At 42.1% G+C, this 23,421-nt stretch overlaps 1 protein-coding gene across 1 annotated transcript in view; it reads left to right on the forward strand.

Moving 5' to 3' along the window:
• LOC122447235 (ATP-binding cassette sub-family C member 4-like) overlaps positions 1 to 23,421 on the forward strand; it is a 151,847-nt gene that overhangs the window by 11,861 nt on the left and 116,565 nt on the right. The window contains exons 2-6 of the mRNA XM_043477771.1: positions 2,026 to 2,247; positions 10,340 to 10,429; positions 11,468 to 11,631; positions 16,475 to 16,600; positions 18,165 to 18,414. Of these exons, the coding sequence (XP_043333706.1) occupies positions 2,026 to 2,247; positions 10,340 to 10,429; positions 11,468 to 11,631; positions 16,475 to 16,600; positions 18,165 to 18,414 (852 nt within the window). The remainder of the gene's footprint in view (positions 1 to 2,025; positions 2,248 to 10,339; positions 10,430 to 11,467; positions 11,632 to 16,474; positions 16,601 to 18,164; positions 18,415 to 23,421) is intronic.

A 23,421-nucleotide genomic window follows, 5' to 3' on the forward strand; every position in this document is an offset into this window, starting at 1 on the left:
CAGGGTTTAAGTTACATCCGTTTGAGGAATGGGGACAACTTTCTTTATATGTCCTCATCAGGCACTAGTTTGTTGAGCAGAAAATGTTTGTTAATTTTGTTTGTGTTTGTTTGGGATTTTCCTTCCCTTCCTCTTGCATATCCTTTCCTTGACTTCAGACAGACAGAAGAGTGCTATCAAGGAAAGCCTTTCAGTTGTTTATCCTGTGTTAATAAGGAAGGATTGCTTAAAAGGAAAAACTTGCTCCAAAGTCAAGTTCCTGAAAGATTTCCAAAGTTTTGACATTTTGTCTTTTGAGAAGTCTATGGAGGAAATGATGTTGAGAGTCATAGCATTTACTTTTGATGACTTGGATTTGTGTTGAGTGTTTGGTTTTCTTTGATGGGAGAGAAGGGGACTTTCAAGGGGTGACTAGAGGGAAGAAGAAGGTTGTGGGGTAGAGTGGCCATTTGGCAGGGTGAGCAAGTGTTGCAGTTTTCTACCTTTAGTTTTGGGAAAGAAAATTGCTTTCCCTAAGTCTTACTCAGGGGAAAAGCCTCAGTGTCCCCCACCTCACTGGTTTAGGATTTTAACTTTTGCCTTAGGGAAGAGATGATTGGTAACATTTCTTCCAAACCGGCACCTTCAATAAGTGGCTGATGGTAAACCATGGATGAAAATTGTTTTTTAGCTTGATTCCAAGGAATGTCGGAGAAGGCAATGGCAACCCACTCCAGTACTCTTGCCTGGGAAATCACACGGATGGAGGAGCCTGGTAGGCTGCAGTCCATGGGGTCGTGAAGAGTAGGACATGACCGAGAAACTTCACTTTCACTGTTCAGTTTAATGCATTGGAGAAGGAAATGGCAACCTACTCCAGTGTTCTTGCCTGGAGAATCCCAGGGATGGGGGAGCCTGGTGGGCTGCTGTCTATGGGGTCACACAGAGTCGGACACGACTGAAGTGACTTGGCAGCAGCAGCAGCCAAGGAATATCCCAGCTTCTAGAGGGTAGAGACATATTGCCACAGTGTCCCTTGGGGCTGAGACCCTGAGAAACTCCCCAGCCTGATTTCTTTGTGATGTTCCAACAGAGTCTGGGCTCTGTTTTCCTGTTGTACTGATGTGTGAAGTTTGGGGTGGGTACAAGTGAATGTGTTTGTCCCAGTGTCTCAGTTCATAAAGACTTTTAAGAAGGTGATAAGAGTGTGTCTCCCATACGTGAACCATTTTGACTTTCTGTTAGGCTGAGATGTTGAAAGAACAGGGGGACAGGGATGGGCTGTCAGCAGAGCTTGTTTCTATGGAAGCAAATTTCTTACCCTTCTTCTGGTGCTAGTGATAAAGAACCCACCTGCCAATGCAGAGTCATAAAGAGACGTGGGTTCGATCCCTGGGTGAGGAAAATCCCCTTGTTGAGAGAAACTACGTGACTGCCTTGAGGAGAAGGTCCTCACAAGAAACTGGCAAAGGGCCAGGGCCGCCAGGCATGTCTCGATGTTTTGCCCTGGGGAACATTTCCTGCACCTTCTAGCTGGTCATCACACAAGTTTAGAGCACGAACAGACCCCATGGACACTCCATACCCTTTAGCTTCACGTAGTTTCCCTCAACACCCCTGAAGAAGGAAACGGCAACCCACTCCAGTATTCTTGCCTGGGAAATCCCATGGACAGAGGAGCCTGGTGGGCTACAGTCCACAAGGTCACAAAGAGTTGGACATGACTGAAGCGACTTAGCACCAGCACCCTAAGAATCACTTGGTATTTTGCCAAATGCATTCTAAAGCACTGGTGGTAGTATTTATTGAGCTTCTAGAGTGTAGTGAGCACAAAGTACTAAGACTTCATTGTCTTTGAATGTAAAATTTTGGCTTAAGGTTAAAACTATTGTCTGCTTGTCTAATAGGAGATAGATATTTTCAGGTGAATCATGAATGTAGTGTTTTGCCAAAAATGTCCTTTTAATATGCTAATGGTAAAAGTAAAGCTTGTGTTAAGAAAACTGGTAGAGCTTGCATTTCTAATTAAGCTTTTTTTCCTTTTAGGAAGGCACCAGAGTAGTTCAGCCCATATTTTTGGGGAAAATGATTAATTATGTTGAAAACTCCAATCGCACGGATTCTGCTTTGCATGAGGCCTATGGCTATGCGGCAGGGCTGAGCGCCAGCGTGCTCGTGTGGGCCGTTCTGCACCATGTGTACTTCTATCACATTCAGCGTGTGGGGATGAGGCTGAGAGTAGCCGTGTGCCATATGATCTACCGCAAGGTGAGTGTCACTTGATTCCACAGTGTGTACCTCCCCTGAAGCATCAGGAACATTTAGGGAAAGTTCTCTGTAAACAAAATTTTGTAACTGGGTTCATTTATACTTTACTGGAGAAGCTTGCTATTTCCACCAAGTCAAGTTTTTTTTTTTGTTGTTGTTGCTGTTTAAGCAAACTTCTCCAATATATAATAAAAAGTTTTCTACTGAGATTGGATCAGGGCTACCTTTTATGACTTTTAGCCACATAATATCTACTGTTGCATAATATCTACTAAATCTGTAATGAAATCTAATTAAAAAATTAAAGTATCAAAGGTATCCCATTGATTTTCAATGTTTTCATGCCTAATTCTCAGTGTAGGTATGGAGGCTTTCAGATGATCTCTTATTAATTAATGTTCCCTCTAGTCAGGAGTTCTCTGGTGTTCTCAGGTTTTGGGCTTAAGCCTCATGCCTCTGGATTTCAATCTTATTCTTCCAGTAGCCTCAAGACTTCTCCATCCATACAGCACTGATAATAAAACTTCTAGGTTAATGGTAAAAGGATTCTTGACAGTGAGGGACACCCAGAGAGGTTCACCGAATTACATGAAGAAGAGGAGAGGGAGGAAGGAGATAGAGATGAGCAGGAGGAGAAAAAGGGGGATTCAAGAGAAGAGAGACAGATCTAGGCAGTACTCTGTTCCCTAAGTGTTCTCTGCAGCCCAGAACATCCACAGAGATTCACAGAATTGGATTGAGAAGAGAAGGGGGAGGGAGGAAATAGAGGTGATCTGGGGGAGAAAAAGGAGAGTCAAAAGTGGGAGAGAGTAATCAAACCAGTAATCACACTCCCGAGTAAAATGGGTACTGAAGGTTGGATTCTTAAATGTCTAAAATTGATATGAAATACTGAAAAACAAAGATTAAAAATCTAGAGTAGAGGCTAGACTCTTAAGAAAACAATATTAAAAAAAAAAACAAAAAATTTAAGAAATATATATGAAGTTTGCTTTAAAAACAGGGTCTTTTTTTTTCAAGGTTATAGTGGGTTATAAAAATGAAAATTAAGGAGTAATAGACGACTTCTAAAATTTTTTTTAATTAAAAAAAAAATAGTAAAAATATATCTAGGAATTTCTCTGGAGCTGTTGCGGGCAGTGTGGGTTTGGTTCAGATAGCTTCTTGTTCCAGCTTACACTTCTCAGCATCTATAGGCCCCTTCCAGTGTTCAGTTCAGTTCATTCACTCAGTTGTGTCCGACTCTTTGCAACCCCATGAATCGCAGCATGCCAGGCCTCCCTGTTCATCACAAACTCCCAGAGTTTACTCAAACTCATGCCCATCGAGTTGGTGATGCCATCCAGCCATCTCATCCTCTGTTGTCCCCTTCTCCTCCTGCCCCCAATCCCTCCCAGCATCAGGGTCTTTTCCAAGGAGTCAACTCTTCACATGAGGTGGCCAAGGTACTAGAGTTTTAGCTTCAGAATCAGTCCTTCCAATGAACACCCAGGACTGATCTCCTTTAGGATGGACTGGTTGGATCTCCTTGCAGTCCAAGGGACTCTCAAGAGTCTTCTCCAACACCACAGTTCAAAAGCATCAATTTTTCAGCACTCAGCTTTCTTCACAGTCCAACTCTCACATCCATACATGACCACTGGAAAAACCATAGCCTTGACCAGTGTAGTTGGTGTTAACTACAGGGATTTTAATCTGTTGCACCTATCCCTTCTAAAGCCATCCCCATTGTTTATTTGGCTTCTGTTTGCAGGTCTCTTCAGTGTCTAATTTCCACCTGACACAAGCGGGTGGAGGTGGTCTCTTGTTTAGGTTTGCTTGTTAAGTCGTGCTGTGGGGTGGGAGGGGCAATGCAGACAAATATCACTGGCCTGTATGGGGAGCACTCGCAGTGTTCCGGCCACACTGGGTTTGCCCCAACTCATGGCGCGTGTGCTTTCCTCATCTACACTGCTCAGGCTCCAGGTTGCTCTATAGGGAGCAGGCCCTGATTTGCGTGCACTTCCCAGGCCTAAGCCACTCAGGTTCAGGTTTTCAGGTACTCCACAAAGGTGCAGACTCAGTTGGGCCTGCGTTTTGTGCCTTCCCCAGTCTGAGCAGCTCAGGCAACCAGGAGCTTGACGAGCGCACTCTCCCTGGGTGAAGTGCGCCTTATCTTCTCAGCGGTCCCAGCCTCAGTTTCCGTATGAGCTGGTCTGGTGCGCCTTGTGTCTCTTCTGGGGAGCTGATCTCTGGCTTCGACCCTCGGGGCGGATGTCAACCATCCAGAATCTCAGGAAGTCTTTGGTTAGAGACTGGAAGCCTGTTTGCAGTTTGGTAGGGGGTGCCATCTCTGGGGCAGAGTTTGCCCCTTTCCCCTCCCCCCTGCCTCCTGCCTCTGTGGAGGATGGGCCGGACTGCAGCTGGCTAGCTCTTCTTTGGTATTCGCTCTGTCCTTTGTTCTGGGAACGGGTGGGTATTGCTTTATTTTAGGGCTTTTCCCAGGTTAATTCTCTCTCTCTCTTGCTATCCCACAGTTTAAGTTGCTCTCTCTTGTTAGGTCCCTCAGATTGCCCTCAGGGCTTTCAGGCCCGGTCCTTACCCTAAGCAATGCCGCCCGCTCCTCTCTGTTCAGCCCCCACTTGCTGGTGGTGGATGTGAGCGTCTGGGGTACTTTTCTGCTGGGAGTTACTTTTAGGCATGTAATCTGAGGGTTTTATTTATTTTTCCTCCCAGTTAGGTTGTCCTCTGAGATTTGAAAACTTCCCCCAGACCTGACGGTGAGAGGGTTACCTGGTGTTTGGAAACTTCCTCTATTAAGACTCCCTTCCCAGGATGGAGCTCCATCCCTAACTCTATTGTCTCTCTTTTTATCTTTTATATTTTGTCCTACCTCCTTTCGAAGACAATGGGCTGCTTTTCTGGGTGCTTGATGTCCTCTGCTAGTGATCGCAAGTTGTTTTGTGGAGTTTGCTCAGCGTTCAAATGCTCTTTCGATGAATTTGTGGGGGAGAAAGTCATCTCCCCATCCTATTCCTCCACCATCTTAGCTCCTCCGACTAAAATTGTTTTAACTAAAGAAAAATATAAATAGAATCTATGCCATATACAGACTCACTCACTATATTCTATGATTGTTTTAATGGTATTAAAGAAAATAGTTGGATATTTGGGATAAAACTTGAAATTTTCCATTGTCCTTGGCAATTTTTGAGAGAATTTGCGGCTGTTCATTCAAATTATTTTCATAATTATTTCCTTTTTGTCTTTAGAATGAATTATAGAAGTTTTAATAAGACCTGATTTGATGTGTTCAGTGATTTTCTATTGAGAAATGCCATAGAATTATTTCATAGTTTATCCTAGTCTTAGCTAATATAAAAATAGTAAGGATTTCAGGTGTCTTTACAAAGAAATTGCCACAGATATACTATGTCAGAAGCTAAAGACTCCGTATTGCCGGGAGCCGTTATGGGAGGTCCCGCCCGTGACGAGGTCATGAAGAAAATACCGGGCAGGCAAGGCCATCTGGGACTCCATCCATGATGAGGTCACGAGGAAAAAACCTGACAGGCAAGGCCGTCTAGGATAAGGGACCCTCCAGGTTGGCCTTGGTCTCTACCCCACCCTGTATCCTCCCCCCTTTTTCTGCTGTTGTTCTTGTTTGCCCTGTTGCAGATTCTTGTGTTGCCTGCCGAGAGCTCTCCTGCTCCTCTTTCACTGAATAAAGACCAACTTAAAACCCTAATTAATAAATCTCCTGGAAGCTGCTGCCTTATGAAGGGTCCAGGGATGAAGGAAATGCTTCAATTCAAACATTTTGCTGGCATTCTGGCTTGTTTGATAAATGTGTGCTCTCATTGCACAAAATGCTCATGATTGTTCTAAACATCCTAAGCACAGTATGCTAACAAAAGAAACTATTAAGCATAGGCCCCTTAGCGGGGTGAGAAAAGCTCCACAAATATTATAGCCACAAATGTGCCTAATAGAAAATAGTTTAGATAGAGATTAGCTGGTGACTTCTTGCAGGTAATTAACTTTTAGACTAAAAAAAGCCCGTTTTGTGCCATATCTGCTGTTTTTGCAATCCTTTGCATTTCTGTCCTGTAAAAATGTAATCCTATCTAGTTCCCATAGAGATGACACCTAATAGAAAGAAAATAGACTAACCACAAAAAAGACAGGGTTGGCTACTGAAGTTGCTAAAAGTTGCACCAGGTGCAAGCCATAAATTGTCAACAGGCCTGAAGGTCAAAAGATATTATACATAGAGGTTAACCATAAAAAAAGACCCTAATAGGCACAGAGCCCTTTGGGGGGTGAAGAAGCCCTATTAGAAAATACAAAAAATATTGTTTTAAAAGCAGTTATTAGATCAACATTTGATTGATGTTAATGTCTGAAGTTGTGCAGTGGAAATTATTGTTAATATAGTTGGAGATCTAGTAAAATAAGAGTTTAGCCCTAGTGTAAAAACAATAAGATAATTGTTAATTTTAACCAGGAGTGCTAAACAGGGGCTGCCTCACCGGAGCCGCAGAGTCTTTGTGTGCTAAACTTTTTAGATAAATTTAGCTGAGAACTTCTGCAAAAAGACTGACTTTTATGTTAACAGGATTGTATTTCTATTATGTTGCGACTTGCTGTACCATGAGACTGACAATTTTCTGTTTTCTGCTAACCTCAAGGCCAGAAGATAATGTACAAAAAATCTATGGGAAAAGACTCTCATAAACAAAAATATACAGAGCACACCTGGTTTCGAGAAGGACAAGCTGATATAATGTTAAACTAAGTCTGTGTGCTTATCTGACCCTTAGAAATGTACCAACTTAGGGTATAAAGGCGATGGTGAAAAATAAAGCAACTGCCAGACTCTGCCGCATATCCTGGTCTGGTCTCTCTCTCTCTCTCTCATTCGCCGACGCCGTTCATCCTGAGGGTTCCCCTGGATCCTGCTGGGGCTGGACCCCGGCACCGTATAAACTTGTTCCTGGGTATCTATTGTTGCTCTGGATTGTTTGCTTTTTTTCCAAATCTTTACCTAACTGTATTGTATACTTGAAAGTTGCTGAGAGAGTGGATCTTAGTGATCTCATCTCATATACACAAAATGATAACTACATGAGATGATGAATATGTTAATTGGTTTTACTACAGAAATTGTTTCCCAATGTGTATTTTTAACAAAACATCATGTTGCGTACCTTAAATAGATATAATTTTTATTTAAAAAAATCCTTATTGAAAACTAAGCCAAACAATTTAAATAAAAGTTGCTTCTTTTACCTGGTTGCTACTTATCTAGAGATTCTGTTTCTTAGGAATGCTTTTCTTTGCAAACTGTAAGGTGTCTTGTCTTCTTTCCTTGAGCAGAGTCTTATTAATGTCAGGGCTGTGTGAATCCAGGGCCCTGACATCTCACAGTCTGTGTTTGGCTATTGCACGTGAGCAGGTTTCCTCTTGGGTGATGCGGAAATGGCAGCGGTGCCCGTACACTCTAGTCAGGGGTCTTCTTTGTCCTCCATCGTCATCTTGTGTATGTGCGTGCTTGCTCAGTTGCTAAGTTGTGCTCTGTGACCCCATGAACTGTATCCCGCCAGGCTCCTCTGTCTATGGACGTTCCCAGCCAAGAATATAAGAGTGCGTTGCCATTTCCTCCTCCAGGAGAGGTAGATTTTTAACCACAGAGCCACCAGGGAAGCCCTATTCTCTTTCACAGTTTGCCATTTAGCAGATAAATACTTAGATTTCCCCACAAATTGTGTTTGTCTTCCTAGATCATGCTTAGCTCCCATGAATATGCATGACATTCACCAGAACTATACTGTGAAAACTTTAAGTTAGGTGTGAGGTGATGGTTCAGTCAAAGCTTACTCTTCTCTGTACAGGTGAGCCATAGTCCACCTGTTTTTCTTCTTTCCAGCTAACACTTTGGAACATCACCTTTGGGAAATCTGATCTGACCTGGCATGTATGCTTGTGTGAATGTAAATTTCTCCCAAAGGTGTTCATTTGCTGGTTTGATCATACCAGAAAGAGCTGTCCCTTTATAAAGTCAGGAATTTTAGAGGTTAAGCCATAGACTTAATCTAAAATTCAAGAAATGTGGGAAAGACAAATTTCCTTGTGCCTAGCCCTGCATCTAGGGCATCCCTGGTAGCTCAGATGTTAAAGAATCTGCCTGAAATGAAGGAGACCTGGGTTCAATTCCTGGGTCAGGAAGATCCCCTGGAGAAGGAAATGGCAGCTCACTCCAGTATTCTTACCTGGAGAGTCCCATGGACAAAGGAACCTGGCGGCCTACAGTCCACAGGGTTGCGAAGAGTCGGACACGACTGAAGTGAGTTAGCACTAGGACCAGCCTTGTATCCAGAATCCTGCTGAGGTGCAGAAATAAAACACTTCTTTTTTTACAGGTTACAGGTGGGCTGATTCCTTGGGGCAAATCTGGTAATACAGAGCAGCTCTGAACATTTGTGGTTCTTATTCAACTTCTAATCCCTGGTCCTAGGAAGAAATCACACTGGGTGTTAGAAATGGAATGGCTACTAAGCTCATAGTCGTAATTTGTCTGCACCGTTGGTTCAAGGCTGGGGCACATCTCCAGGAGTTCTCTAAGGCTGCACATCTGCAGCTTTCTAAAATGCCCCATTCAGCATTTTAGTGCTCTTTTCAGCTGAACTTGGAATGATCTTTCAGGAGGTATCGTATGTAAAATGAATTGCCCTTTATTCACATTTCCACAGCTTTGGTAAAATTACTTTTGTTTTTTTATCATTGATTTTTTAAATTGTGGCAAAATATACACAATATAACATTTACTATCTTAACTCTTTTTAAGTACACTGTTTATTCACATCAGGTACTTTCACATTGCTTTGCAGCCGTCACCACTGTCCATAGCCAGAACTTCCCACCTCTCACCCATCACCATTCTGCTGCTTCTCTCTCTGAATGTGACTACTCTAGGTGCTGTATATAAGTGGAATCACACAATGTTTGTCATTTTATGTCTAGTTTATGTCATGTAGCAGAATGTCTTCAAGGTTCATCTATGTTGAAGCTGGTGCCAGAATTTAATTTCTTTTTAAGGCTGAATAATATTCCATTATAGGTCTATACAACATTGTTTGTATCCATTCATCTGTCAGTGAATTTTTGGATTATTTCCACCTTTTGGCTATTGTGAACATTTGCACACAGGTGTGCAAAAAGATCAAGTTTGTGTGTTCAGTTCTTTTGAGTACATCCGCAAAAGTGGTCTTGCTGTACTAGATGCTTATTTTATGTTTACTTTTTTGAGGAACTGCTATACTCTCTTCCATCACAGCTATACTGTTTTACATTCATACTTGATTGCTGAGTTTTCTGTTTAACTCAAGGACTAAACAAGAAGATTTTATGAACCAGGACATTTTGTTTGGATCAGAGCCTCCACTTGATGGTTTGTTGAAACAACTCATGGTGTCTGTTCAGGTTCCTCAGATTTCTAGGGCATTTTTCAGAGGTTTTTTTTTTTTTTTGCCAAATAAAGGGACTGTGAAACACAGGATGTGTTTTTTGAATTCAGAAGACTGGCATTAAGAGCAGAGATTCCTCACAGGAATAGTGTTTTGAGCATTATACTCATTTCAGAATGAAAGGGAATGAAGATTCTCTTTCATCCTCTTCAGAATGTAGAAGAAGCTAAACCAAAAGTGTTAAAATGACATCATCCACAGAATTAATGATTGATTCCAGATTTGTAGTCCAAGTCTCTTATTTTGTTTCCTTAATGCAGTCTCTCTATTCTCATCTAATTTGCCTCAAAATTACTTTAGTTGACCCCTAAGTCTAAGTCTACACCCTTTACACTTCAGGCAGGTCCAAGTTCACTGAGGAACTGGGTGTGGGATTTGCTTCCTCCTCCTGCTCCTCCCTTTGCCGTCCTTGTGGCCGAGGTTGCTGCCACACTGAGGAGAGGAAGGATGAAGGAGGGTCCCTTGAGCCCTGCTGCCATCCTGACACCACTCAGGACCCCAGGAACACAAGCTCCATTGTGTTATGTTCTAAGATGACTTGGTATCACCTTAGGAATCCAGTTCTCTGTCTCCCTTTCTCATTTCAGGCCCTTCGCCTGAGTAGCTCGGCCATGGGGAAGACCACCACAGGCCAGATAGTCAACCTGCTGTCCAACGATGTGAGCAGGTTTGACCAGGTAAGCTGCCCCTGGGATCCTCTTCCATGTCCCGCCCTTCTCACTGGGTTCAGCTCATTGGGATGCCAGGTGCCAGCGTTTGGTGTCGGCCAGGGTTCTGTTGAGGACTTAAGTCCTCTCTTTATCTAACTCTCATTTCCTCTGTGTGCAACTTAGATGTAATATTGTGGGTTGTCCTGTAGATGAGGGATTTGTTTTTCTAGTAACAGACAGGCAGCAGTGTTCTTGCCCGGCTCAGTGAGTGTCCCTAGCGGTCCTCCTGGCATGGCCCTTCTTGGCACGTAGAGTCAGTGTTGCTGCCTGAGCTGTCTCCCTCCTCCTCTGGCTGCTGAAGGCCTGGTGGGCAGGGGTTGTTCTTTCCCCTGTGCCCTGTTCAGTGCCTGCTGCATAGGGAGCCTGCGAGGAATAATGCCAAGTGGGTGACGCTCAGCCAGACACAACCTACTCTCTTCTGTCCCCTCACTCTTTTTCCACTGACTTTATGAATAGATCACAGTATCCAGGGCCTTGTAGCTGTTGGTCAGGTCTGTGTTGCACTAGACACTTCTCTTTCAGTTATTCATTCATCAAACATGAAGTAAGGCCGCTACTCAGTTTTAGGGTTGAAGATGATTTAGTTTTTGCTGTGGAGAAACCACAGCCCATTAGGGAGGTTAGTAGACAAATAATTACTGGAGAGTGTGGTACTTACCATAATATAAGGTTTTCTTGGGTGCTAGAGTGAGATGGGGGCGGAATATAGAGTGCAGTGAGAGGTTGCAGATGCCCTGAGCTCATCTGTGGTGTAGACAAAATCAACATCTTCCTTCAGTGCTGCTGGTCGGGTTCTCCCTGGATGTCCCTGAAGCTGGCCCTGTGCTGCCAGGAACAGCGTCATCTGGGGTGGATACAGGTCTCTGCTTTAGCAGGTTTAAAACCCACTGAGATACCCCTATTTAGGTTCCTGTCTGTTCTTTCAGAGCAGATTGTTTCTACACTGTGTCTTTACTGAGTTTGAATGTATACAGTCCCAAGGAGGCTTTGTCTTTTTCTTTCAAGGTAACGACGTTCTTGCACTATCTGTGGGTGGGACCACTGCAAGCTCTCGCAGTGACTGCCCTGCTCTGGATGGAAATAGGAATGTCGTGTCTTGCTGGGATGGCGGTTCTCATTATTCTTCTGCTTTTGCAAAACTACTTCGGGAAGTTGTTTTCATCACTCCGGTAAGAGAAACACTGGTTTAAAAAATAGGTAATATGTGCTTGGTAACATCCACAGTCTGCCAATGAAGTTGATGTTTCTGTTCAAAAACAAAATCAATGCCTTCTCTAGTCTCTTCTTTGCATGGGTCATAGACCCTTCAGGCTTAGCCAGTGGAGGCTCCAGCCTTAAGCTGAAGGCTGATCTCTAAATAGAAAAGGTGATGGCATTCACTGGCTCCTCCTGACACTGTACCCAAATAAGTAGAGATTTCTTAAGAAGGATTTACCAATATCCAAGTTATTTAAACATTATTAAAAAGAGTAACTGTTTTTGCTTTGGCTCCATCCCTTCATTCTTTCTGGAGTTATTTCTCCACTGATCTCCAGTAGCATATTGGTAATCTACTGACCTGGGGAGTTCCTCTTTCACTATCCTATCATTTTGCCTTTTCATACTGTTCATGGGGTTCTCAAAGCAAGAATACTGAAGTGCTCTGCCATTCCCTTCTCCAGTGGATCATGTTCTGTCAGACCTCTCCACCATGACAGGTCATTTTGGGTGGCCCCACATGGCATGGCCAGAAAGAATGAAGGGATGGAGCCAAAGCAAAAACAATACCCAGTTGTGGATGTAACTGGTGATAAAAGCAAGGTCTGATGCTGTAAAGAGCAATATTGCATGGGTACCTGGAATGTTAGGTCCATGAATCAAGACAAATTGGAAGTGGTCAAACAGGAGATGACAAGAGTGAATGTCGACATTCTAGGAATCAGCAAACTAAAATGGACAGGAATCGGTGAATTTAACTCAGATGACCATTATATCTACTACTGTGGGCAGGAATCCCTTAGAAGAAATGGAGTAGCCATCATGGTCAACAAAAGAGTCTGAAATGCAGTACTTGGATGCAATCTCAAAAATGACAGAATGACCTCTGTTTGTTTCCAAGGCAAACCATTCAATATCAGAGTAATCCAAGTCTATGCCCCAACCAGTAATGCTGAAGAATCTGAAGTTGAAAAGTTCTATGAAGACCTACAAGACCTTTTAGAACTAACACCCAAAAAAGACGTCCTTTTCATTATAGGGGATTGGAATGCAAAAGTAGGAAGTCAAGAAATACCTGGAGTAACAGGCAAATTTGGCCTTGGAGTACAGAATGAAGCATGGCAAAGGCTAATAGAGTTTTGCCAAAAGAATGCACTGGTCATAGCAAACACCCTCTTCCAACAACACTAGAGAAGACTCTACAAATGGACATCAGCAGAGGATCAACACCAAAATCAGATTGATTATATTCTTTGCAGCCAAAGATGGAGAAGCTCTATACAGTCAGCAAAAACAAGACCGGGAGCTGACTGTGGCTCAGAATATGAAGTCCTCATTGCCAAATTCAGACTTAAATTGAAGAAAGTAGGGAAAACCACTAGACCATTCAGGTATGACCTAAATCAAACCCCTTATGACTATACAGTGGAAGTGAGAAATAGATTTAAGGGACTAGATCTGATAGACAGAGTGCCTGATGAACTATGGACAGAGGTTTATGACATTGTACAGGAGACAGGGATCAAGACCATCCCCATGGAAAATAATTGCAAAAAGGCAAAATGGTTGTCTGAGAAGGCCTTACAAATAGCTGTGAAAAGAAGAGAAGTGAAAAGCAAAGGAGAAAAGGAAAGATATTCCCATTGGAATGCAGAGTTCCAAAGAATAGCAAGGAGAGATAAGAAAGCCTTCCTCAGTGATCAATGCAAAGAAATAGAGGAAAACAATAGAATGGGAAAGACTAGAGATCTCCTCAAGAAAATTAGAGATACCAAGGGAACATTCCATGCAAAGATGGGTTCAATAAAGGACAGAAATGGTATGGACCTAACAGAAGCAGAAGACATTAAGAAGAGGTGGCAAGAATACACAGAAGAATTGTACAAAAAAGAACTTCATGACCCAGATAATCACGATGGTGTGATCACTCACCTAGAGCCAGACATCCTGGAAAGTGAAGTCAAATGGGCCTTAGAAAGCATCACTACAAACAAAGCTAGTGGAGGTGATGGAATTCTAGTTGAGCTATTTCAAATCCTAAAAGATGATGCTGTGAAAGTGCTGCACTCAGTATGTCAGCAAATTTGGAATACTCAGCAGTGGCCACAGGACTGGAAAAGGTCAGTTTTCATTCCAATCCCTAAGAAAGGCAATTCCAAAGAATGCTCAAACTGCCACACAATTGCACTCATCTCACACGCTAGTAAAGTAATGCTCAAAATTCTCCAAGCCAGACTTCAGCAATACATGAACTGTGAGCTTCCAGATGTTCAAGCTTGTTTTAGAAAAGGCATAGGAACTCGAAATCAAATTGCCAACATCTGTTGGATCATTGAAAAAGCAAGAGAATTCCAGAAAAACATCTATTTCTGCTTTATTGACTATGCCAAGGCCTTTGACTGTGTGGATTACAATAAACTGTGGAAAATTCTGAAAGAATGGGACCAGACCACCTGACCTGCCTCTTGGGAAACCTATATGCAGGTCAGGAAGCAACATTTAGAACTGGACATGGAACAAGAGACTGGTTCCAAATAGGAAAAGTAGTACGTCAAGGCTGTATATTGTCACCCTGCTTGTTTAACTTATATGCAGAATACATCATGAGAAACGCTGGGCTGGATGAAGCACAAGCTGGAATCAAGATTGCTGGGAGAAATATCAATAACCTCAGATATGCAGATGATACCACTCTTATGGCAGAAAGTGAGAAGGAACTTAAAAGCCTCTTGATGAAAGTGAAAGAGGAGCGTGAAAAATTTGGCTTAAACCTCAACATTCAGAAAACTAAGATCATGGCATCTGGTCCCATCACTTCATGGCAAATAGATGAAGAAACAGTGGAAACAGTGTCAGACTTTTTTTTGGGGCTCCAAAATCCCTGCAGATGGTGATTGCAGCCATGAAGTTAAAAGACGCTTACTCCTTGGAAGGAATGTTATGACTAACCTAGATAGCATATTAAAAAGCAGAGACATTACTTTGTCAACAAAGGTCCTTCTAGTCAAGGTTATAGTTTTTCCAGTGGTCATGTATGGATGTGAGAGTTGGACTGTGAAGAAAGCTGAGTGCCAAAGAATTGATGCTTTTGAACTGCGGTGTTGGAGAAGACTCTTGAGAGTCCCTTGGACTGCAAGGAGATCCAACCAGTCCATCCTAAAGGAGATCAGTCTTGGGTGTTGGGAGTGATGCTGAAGCTGAAACTCCAATACTTTGGCCACCTGATGCAAAGAGCTGACTCATTTGAAAAGACCCTGATGCTGGGAGGGATTGGGGGCAGGAGGAGAAAGGGATGACAGAGGATGAGAGGATTGGGTGGCATCACCGACTCAATGGACATGGGTTTGAGTAAACTCTGGGAGTTGGTGATGGACAGGGAGGCCTGGCGTACTACGATTCATGGGGTCGCAAAGAGTCGGACAGACCTGAGCAACTGAAGTGAACTGAAAAAGAGTAATAATTTTACACACCCATTTCTAGCTGCATCTATTTTTGTTAAGCTTGTTTTAGAGCCACTTTCAGGTAGTATATTCATGTCTTGTTTTATTTCAATTTTCCCATTAAGTTATAGGCACCCCAAGGGCAAGATTGACCTTAATTATGTCTGTATAAAACTGCACAGTCCAAGCAGCATATGTGATAGAGCAGTGACTGGTGATGAAAGGCCTAATGGTGATGAGATAGACCTGAAGCAGGTCCCAGAGGGTTGGAGGTGGGTCATTGTCCAGGTTGTCAGGTGATGGAGGTATTGTGCTGTTTGAAGATTTATTTCCTTTTTTCTTTTTATGTGTGACTTTACATGTGATATTTTTGTCTATTTGAAATTTCCTTTCCTGTCTTTGCTATGGAGAGATGTTCCTTATCTTTCAAGGCTCTGTTCCAATGCTACCAGGTCTCTAAAGATTTTCTCACTCTCTTTTCCCAGTAGAATTAACAGCCCCATCTTTTCAGCTCCCCAGAATTTTACTCCTATATTTTTACATCATAGACACTGTCTTCCTGGTACATCCCTTTCTGCCTTCTCTGCCCAAGCACAACCTCCTTGGGAAGATGGTTTGTATCTGACTCATTTCAGGTCTTCCTTAGCTGATATGGCAAGTTCTCCAAGTTACTTCTTGAATTGTACTGAATGGTTGACTTCCTAATTGAGGTTTTTCTCAATTTGTACTTTGAGTAGGACTTGCCTGTGTTGTCAGCTCACCATGGAATATTACTCAGCCATTAAAAAGAATTCATTTGAGTCAGTTCTAATGAGATGGATGAAACTGGAGCCCATTATACAGAGTGAAGTAAGCCAGAAAGATAAAGAACATTACAGCATACTAACACATATATATGGAATTTAGAAAGATGGTAATGATAACCCTATATGCAAAACAGAAAAAGAGACACAGATGTACAGAACAGACTTTTTGGACTCTGTGGGAGAAGGCGAGGGTGGGATGTTTCTTGAGAACAGCATCGAAACATGTATATTATCTATGGTGAAATAGATCACCAGCCCAGGTTGGATGCATGAGACAAGTGCTTGGGCTTGGTGCACTGGAAGACCCCAGAGATCGGGTGGAGAGGGAGGTTGGGAGGGGGATCGGGATGGGGAATACAATGTAAAATCCATGGCTGACTCATGTCAATGTTGACAAAACCCATCTGCCATGTTGTGAAGTAAGTAGCCTCCAACTAAATAAAATAAAATGAAAAGAAAAAAAAAAAAGAAAATAATTTGATCACTGACCCCTCCCTGTGCCCACTGTTGCTGTCACAGACAGTTAGGCTGTGATCACTAAGGCTCATCTCTCACGTCTGTCCCCTCAGGAGTAAGACCGCAGCTCTCACAGATGACAGGATCAGTACCATGAGTGAAGTTATAACTGGCATCAAAACAGTAAAAATGAATGCTTGGGAACAATCATTTATAGACCTTATTTCCAGACTGAGAAGGTAAGTTTTTTCTTTCTTTCTTTCTTTCTTTTTTTAATATCACAGTATATGTTTGTACTGTTTTATTTCCTATTTTTACTAAATGGTTTAGAAGTCTTACCAAGATTTCACATTAAGGTAAATTTAAATACTACCCCTCCATCCCCCATATGTGGCAGGAGGGTTAAAGAGAATAGTAGAGATGTCATTTTAAGCTGCTCTTTCATTTACCATCTTCTTGAAATACATATGCTTCTTACTTATACAGAAATAAAATTTCAAATACTTCTTAATACTGCAAATTCCAAATAAGCAATGATTCTAAGATGTTAGTGTTTGAGATGATATTTAAACTAAAGCAATAATATATGTTAATGTAGCATAAATTGGGAGGTTATAGAGATTGAGTGTATCTGTATCAGGTCAAACATTATAAATCAGTATTACTCATTCCAAACAGAGCCATGAAAATACTATTCCTTTGTCTTTGCTTTATGTTTGTAGATTTTTAAAAAACATTTCATTTAAATATCTGATGAGTGTTTATACTCAAGCACAGGGTACTTAGAATTCTCTGACAGTATCCTGTCACCCCTCTCTTTTCATCTTTGTGGGGGCCCCGCCCTCTTCTGGAAATACACTCTCATCTTCCTTCTTCTCTGCTCTCTGCCAGCCCTAACTGACTCCCACTCATCTTCTCAGGGTCCGCATGTGTGTGACTTGTCCCATCTCTACTGCTCTGGGTTACATGACTCTGCTCTGTGCTCCTGTGGGGATGTGCTGGCTGCCTCTGTGTAATGTCTTCGTGTCTCACAAATTTTGTGTTTATTCTTTTTAAAAAATGTACACACATATCATACTACATCTTTTTTATTTCTTTATTCATTTAGTTTTTATTGTGCTGGGTCTTCATTGCTGCACACAGGATTTCTTTAGTTGTGGTGGGCGGGGGCTACTTTTTCATTGCTGTACTTGGGCTTCTAATTGGGGTGGTTTCTCTTGTTGCAGAGAACAGGTTCTAGGAGCACAGGCTTCAGTAGTTGCATAGTACACGGGCTCTAGGACTTGGGCTCAGTAGTTGTGGTGCACAGGCTTAGTTGCTCTGCAGCATGTGGAATCTTCCAGACCAGAGACTGAGCCTGTGTCTGCTGCATTGGAAGCCCAATTTTTATCCACAGGACCATCAGGGAAGTCCTGGGGTTTATTATTATTTTTCTCTCCAAGCTCATGAGGTCCTGGTTGGGGTGGGCATTTTTTTTCTGTTATCAATGAGGAGCCTAGCATAGGACATGTGGTTGTGAATGCTTGTTGAATGTATGTTTAAATCCTGTCAGATTGAGCCCAATTTTTTTTAAAGTGTGACATTAAGGCTCATTTAGTTGGAAAAATGAAGTGGTGATGAAGTGCGTTGTCCTTGGTTCGGAGCAGAGTCCTAGTTGTGCACTCAGTGTCTCCATGACATGATTGATGGTTTCCCTTAATCTGTGTCCACTCCCTAAAAAGGGGCCACTCACAAAGGGCACTTGAATTCATGCGTTGGATGTCAATGGTTCTTAAAAATGCTATTTCCTACTGTCCTTTCTAGGAAGGAAATTTCCAAGATTCTGAAAAGTTCCTACCTTAGAGGAATGAATTTGGCATCATTTTTCACTGTCAGCAAAATTATGATTTTTGTCACCTTCATCATCAATGAGCTCCTTGACAACCGGATCACAGCCAGCCAAGTGTTTGTAGTGGTGACACTGTTCGAGGCTCTGCGGTTTTCAAATACCCTGTACTTGCCCATGGCCGTCGAGAAGGTGTCAGAGGCCATTGTCAGCATCCGAAGAATCAAGGTTTGGGGACAGATAACTTTTCCATCGCAGGTGGATTCTTTGTAAATCGCCTCCTGTTGGTGGTGTCACTGTGTTCCAGTTAGGCAAGATTTACCTCTTTCAGTGTCAACTCTGTCAGTCATTCCAAACTGTCTCACATACTCCTTAGGTAGAATGCATCACAAAGAACGTAGGATCCCTGCTCATTTAGGAGCAGTAGTATCAATAGCAGTCACACAGGCTCTATGTGCAGCGATGCCTGCAGGGCAATTAAAGTGACTAAAAGCAAGAGAAGGAAGGAAGCAGACTGCATCTCCTGTGCTGACTCAAATGAGATTTGTGTGTGTGATGAGGCTTCTATACTATAAAAAAACTATTACCCATAAAATAGATCAGTCATACTGGGTCATTTCTGATTCCCTGAGTTTATCATTCTTTCATAAGATGGGACTTCTAGCAACACTGATAAGGGATGGTCCATGCAGTTTACAAAATTTCTTTTTTATATCTTTCACGACTTGAAATAAGACATTTAGGAATATCCTTGGACTGTAGTGATGTAATGAGTGACACGGTAATTTGTTCAAGATGGAAGCTTCACGTGTGTGTTGTGCGGCTGTGGTTTTATTATTGTTGATATTAGTCTAATTTTTCTTAAGGCCTTTAACTAATTGGATGTGACCCACCTACATTATTGAGGATTATCTGCTCTATGCTTTACTGAGAGTCTATTTATTTAAGTGTCCATCTCATCTGAAAAATACTTTCACTGTAATACATGTTTGAACAAGTGTCTGGGGACTGTGGTTTACCTAAATTAACATAAAAGTAACCATCACACCCTCTTGAATCCCTATCTCCTCCTTTGAGCTCTTGGATGTGACTTTGTCCTTACTAAGCCAGGGGTAAATGGATTCCTTTCCCTCCCTGAGCTCCAGACTTACCTAAAGGGCAGATATAGTGCCTCATTCATCTTTGTAGTCCTCTCAAATAGCAGATGCTCAGAAAATATTTAACTGAAGAAAAATTCCAGCTTCATCATGTCTGGGCTCTTGCAAATGCCTAACCATTAAGTATCGTTGTAGTGGAAAAAGTAATAACTCTGATTCTTTGTTAGATTATGTGATACACCAAGAACTGTGACATGAAAGGGGTCCTGCAGGAGGTTTTCAGGAAATTGTGCTCAAATATTTGGGTAGGGTTTTTATTCGTTTCCCACCAAAGTGCAATTGAACTGTGCGAGGATTGAAATCTCTTCCCATGTAGGTGTGTGCAGTAATACTAAAATTATGACCTGGGGAGAACTTTGAATTTTCTGGGGCTGACAAATTTTCTTTGTCAGGCTGCTTCATGTTCTGATGAAGGAAGCACTTGTGATCTGGGCAGAAAACCTAAAATTTCCCTTGTGTATACAAGATGTCTGGCAGGAAGTTAGTCTAGGAATTTAGAGATCTGTCAGCAGTAGCTATTTTCAGTAAAGATGGGATCAATGGCTGAGAATAAGTGTGGTGAGAAGAGTAGGTGTTAGCATGGGAAACTGCTTCCTGGTGAAGTGAAGTGAAGTCGCTCAGGCATGTCTGACTCTTTGTGACCCCATGGACTGTAGCCTACCAGGCTTTTCTGTCCATGCAGTTTTCCAGGCAAGAGTACTGGAGTGGGTTGCCATTTCCTTCTCCAGGGGATCTGCCCAACCCAGGGATTGAACCCAGGTCTCCCGCATTGCAGGCAGACACTTTACCCTCTGAGCCACCAGGGAAGCCCTTGCTTCCTGGTGGGTTGAAGTAATTGGTGTAAGACTTTCATTTAGATATTAGATGCTTCTTCAGCACATATAGTTTCTGCAACCCTTTAAAATACATAGTTGTCTAGTTCATCAGAATCACCTAGTTCAGTTCAGTTCAATTCAGTTGCTCAGTTGTGTCTGACTCTTTGCAACCCCATGGACTACAGCACAGCAGGCCTCCTTGTCCATCACCAACTCCCGAAGCCTACTCAAACTCATGTCCATTGACTTGGTGATGCCATCCAACCATCTCATCTGTTGTCCCCTTCTCCTCCTGCATTGACCTTATCGAGCATCAGGCTCTTTAAACCTACATAATCATACTTTGGAGTTTCTGATTCACTAGGATTTTTTATTTCTTTCCCACCAAAATTCAGTTAAACTGTCCAAGGCATGAAATTTCTTTCATGTAGATGTATGCAGTAATATTAAAATTATGACCTGGGGAAAGCTTTGACTTTTCTGGGGCTGATACATTTTCTTGGTCAAGCTGCTTTGTCTTCTGATGAAGGAAGCACTTTTGATTTGGGTAGAATCAAAAGTGATGTGAATGGTCTAGTGGTTTTCCCCACTTTCTTCAACTTAAGTCTGAATTTGGCAATAAGAATTTCATGATCTGAGCCACAGTCAGCTCCCAGTCTTGTTTTTGCTGACTGTATAGAGCTTCTCCATCTTTGGCTGCAAAGAATATAATCAATTTGATTTTGGTGTTGACCATCTGGTGATGTCCATGTGTAGAGTCTTCTCTTGTGTTGTTGGAAGAGGGTGTTTGCTATGACCAGTGCATTCTTTTGGCAAAACTCTATTAGCCTTTGCCATGCTTCATTCTGTACTCCAAGGCCAAATTTGCCTGTTACTCCAGGTATTTCTTGACTTCCTACTTTTGCATTCCAGTCCTCTATAATGAAAAGGACGTCTTTTTTGGGTGTTAGTTCTAAAAGGTCTTGTAGGTCTCCACAGAACCATTCAATTTCAGCTTCTTCAGCATTACTGGTTGGGGCATAGACTTGGATTACTGTGATATTGAATGGTTTGCCTTGGAAACAAACAGAGATCATTCTGTCATTTTTGAGATTGCATCCAAGTACTGCATTTCGGACTCTCTTGTTGACCATGATGGCTACTCCATTTCTTCTAAGGGATTCCTGCCCACAGTAGTAGATATAATGGTCATCTGAGTTAAATTCACCCATTCCAGTCCATCTTAGTTTGTTGATTCCTAGAATGTCGACATTCAGTCTTGCCATCTCCTGTTTGACCACTTCCAATTTGCCTTGATTCATGGAGCTAACATTCCAGGTTCCTATGCAATATTCCTCTTTATAGCATCAGACCTTGCTTTTATCACCAGTCACATCCACAACTGGGTGTTGGTTTTACTTTGGCTCCATCCCTTCATTCTTTCCGGAGTTATTTCTCCACTGATCTCTCCAGTAGCATATTGGGCACCTACTGACCTTGGGGAGTTCATCTTTCAGTGTCCTATCTTTTTGCCTTTTGAATACTGTTCATGGGGTTCTCAAGGCAAGAATACTGAAGTGGTTTGCCATTACCTTCTCCAGTGGACCACATTCTGTCAGAACTATGGACAGAGGTTCATGACATTGTACAGGAGACAGGGATCAAGACCATCCCCAAGACAAAGACTTGCAAAAAAGCAAAATGGCTGTCTGAGGAAACCTTACAAATAGCTGTGAAAGGAAGAAAGGCAAAAATCAAAGGAGAAAAGGAAATATATACCCATTTGAATGCAGAGTTCCAAAGAATAGCAAGGAGAGATAAGAAAGCCTTCCTCAGTGATCAATGCAAAGAAATAGGGGAAAACTATAAATAACAAAGACCAGAGATAACTTCAAGAAAATTAGAGATACCAAGGGAATATTTCATGCTAAGATGGCCTCAATGAAGGACAGAAATGGTATGGACCTAACAGAAGCAGAAGATATTAAGAAGAGGTGGCAAGAATACACAGAACAACTATACAAAAAAGATCTCATGACCCAGATAATCATGATAGTATGATCACTCACCTAGAGCCAGACATCCTGGAATGTGAAGTCAAGTGGGCCTTAGGAAGTATCAGTATGAACAAAGCTAGTGGAGGTGATGGAATTCTAGTTGAGCTATTTCAAATCCTGAAAGATGATGCTGTGAAAGTGCTGCACTCAATATGTCAGAGAATTTGGAAAACTCAGCAGTGGCCACGGGACTGGAAAAGGTCAGTTTTCATACCAATCCCAAAGAAAGGCAATATCAAATAATGCTCAAACTACCACACAATTGCATTCATCTCACACGCTAGTAAAGTAATGGTCAAAATTCTCCAAGCCAGTTTTCAGCAATACATGAACCATGAACTTCCAGATGTTCAAGCTGGTTTTAGAAAAGGCATAGGAACTCGAAATCAAATTGCCAACATCCATTGGGTCATTGAAAAAGCAAGAGAGTTCCAGAAAAACATCTATTTTTATTTTATTGACTATGCCAAAGCCTTTGACTGTGTGGATCACAATAAAAATTCTGTTAAAAATTCTGAGAGATGGGAATACCAGACCACCTGACCTGCCTTTTGAGAAACCTATATGCAGGTCAGGAAGCAATATTTAGAACTGGACATGGAACAACAGACTGGTTCCAAATAGGAAATGGAGTACATCAAGGCTGTATATTGTCACCCTGTTTATTTAACTTATATACAGAGTGCGTCATGAGAAACGCTGGGCTGGATGAAGCACAAGCTTGAATCAAGATTGTGGGGAGAAATATCAATAACCTCAGATATGCAGATAACAGATATGCAGATAACACCACCCTTATGGCAGAAACTGAACAACAACTAAAGAGCCTCTTGATGAAAGTGAAAGAGGAGAGTGAAAGAGTTGGCTTAAAACTCAACATTTAGGAAACTAAGATCATGCCATCTGGTCCCATCACTTCATGGGAAATAGATGGGGAAACAGTGTCAGACTTCATTTTTTTGGGCTCCAAAATCCCTGCAGATGGTGATTGCAGCCATGAAATTAAAAGACACTTACTCCTTGGAAGGAAAGTTATGACCAACCTAGGTAGCATATTAAAAAGCAGAGACATTATTTGTCAACTATTTTCCATCTTGTCAAAGCTATGATTTTTCCGGTAGTCATGTATGGATGTGAGAGCTGAAATATAAAGAAAACTGAACGCCAAAGAATTGATGCTTTTGAACTGTGGGGTTGGAGAAGACTCTTGAGAGTCCCTTGGACTGT

The sequence above is a fragment of the Cervus canadensis genome, chromosome 9 (assembly GCF_019320065.1).
Source record: "Cervus canadensis isolate Bull #8, Minnesota chromosome 9, ASM1932006v1, whole genome shotgun sequence".
In the NCBI taxonomy this organism is placed as follows: domain Eukaryota; kingdom Metazoa; phylum Chordata; class Mammalia; order Artiodactyla; family Cervidae; genus Cervus; species Cervus canadensis.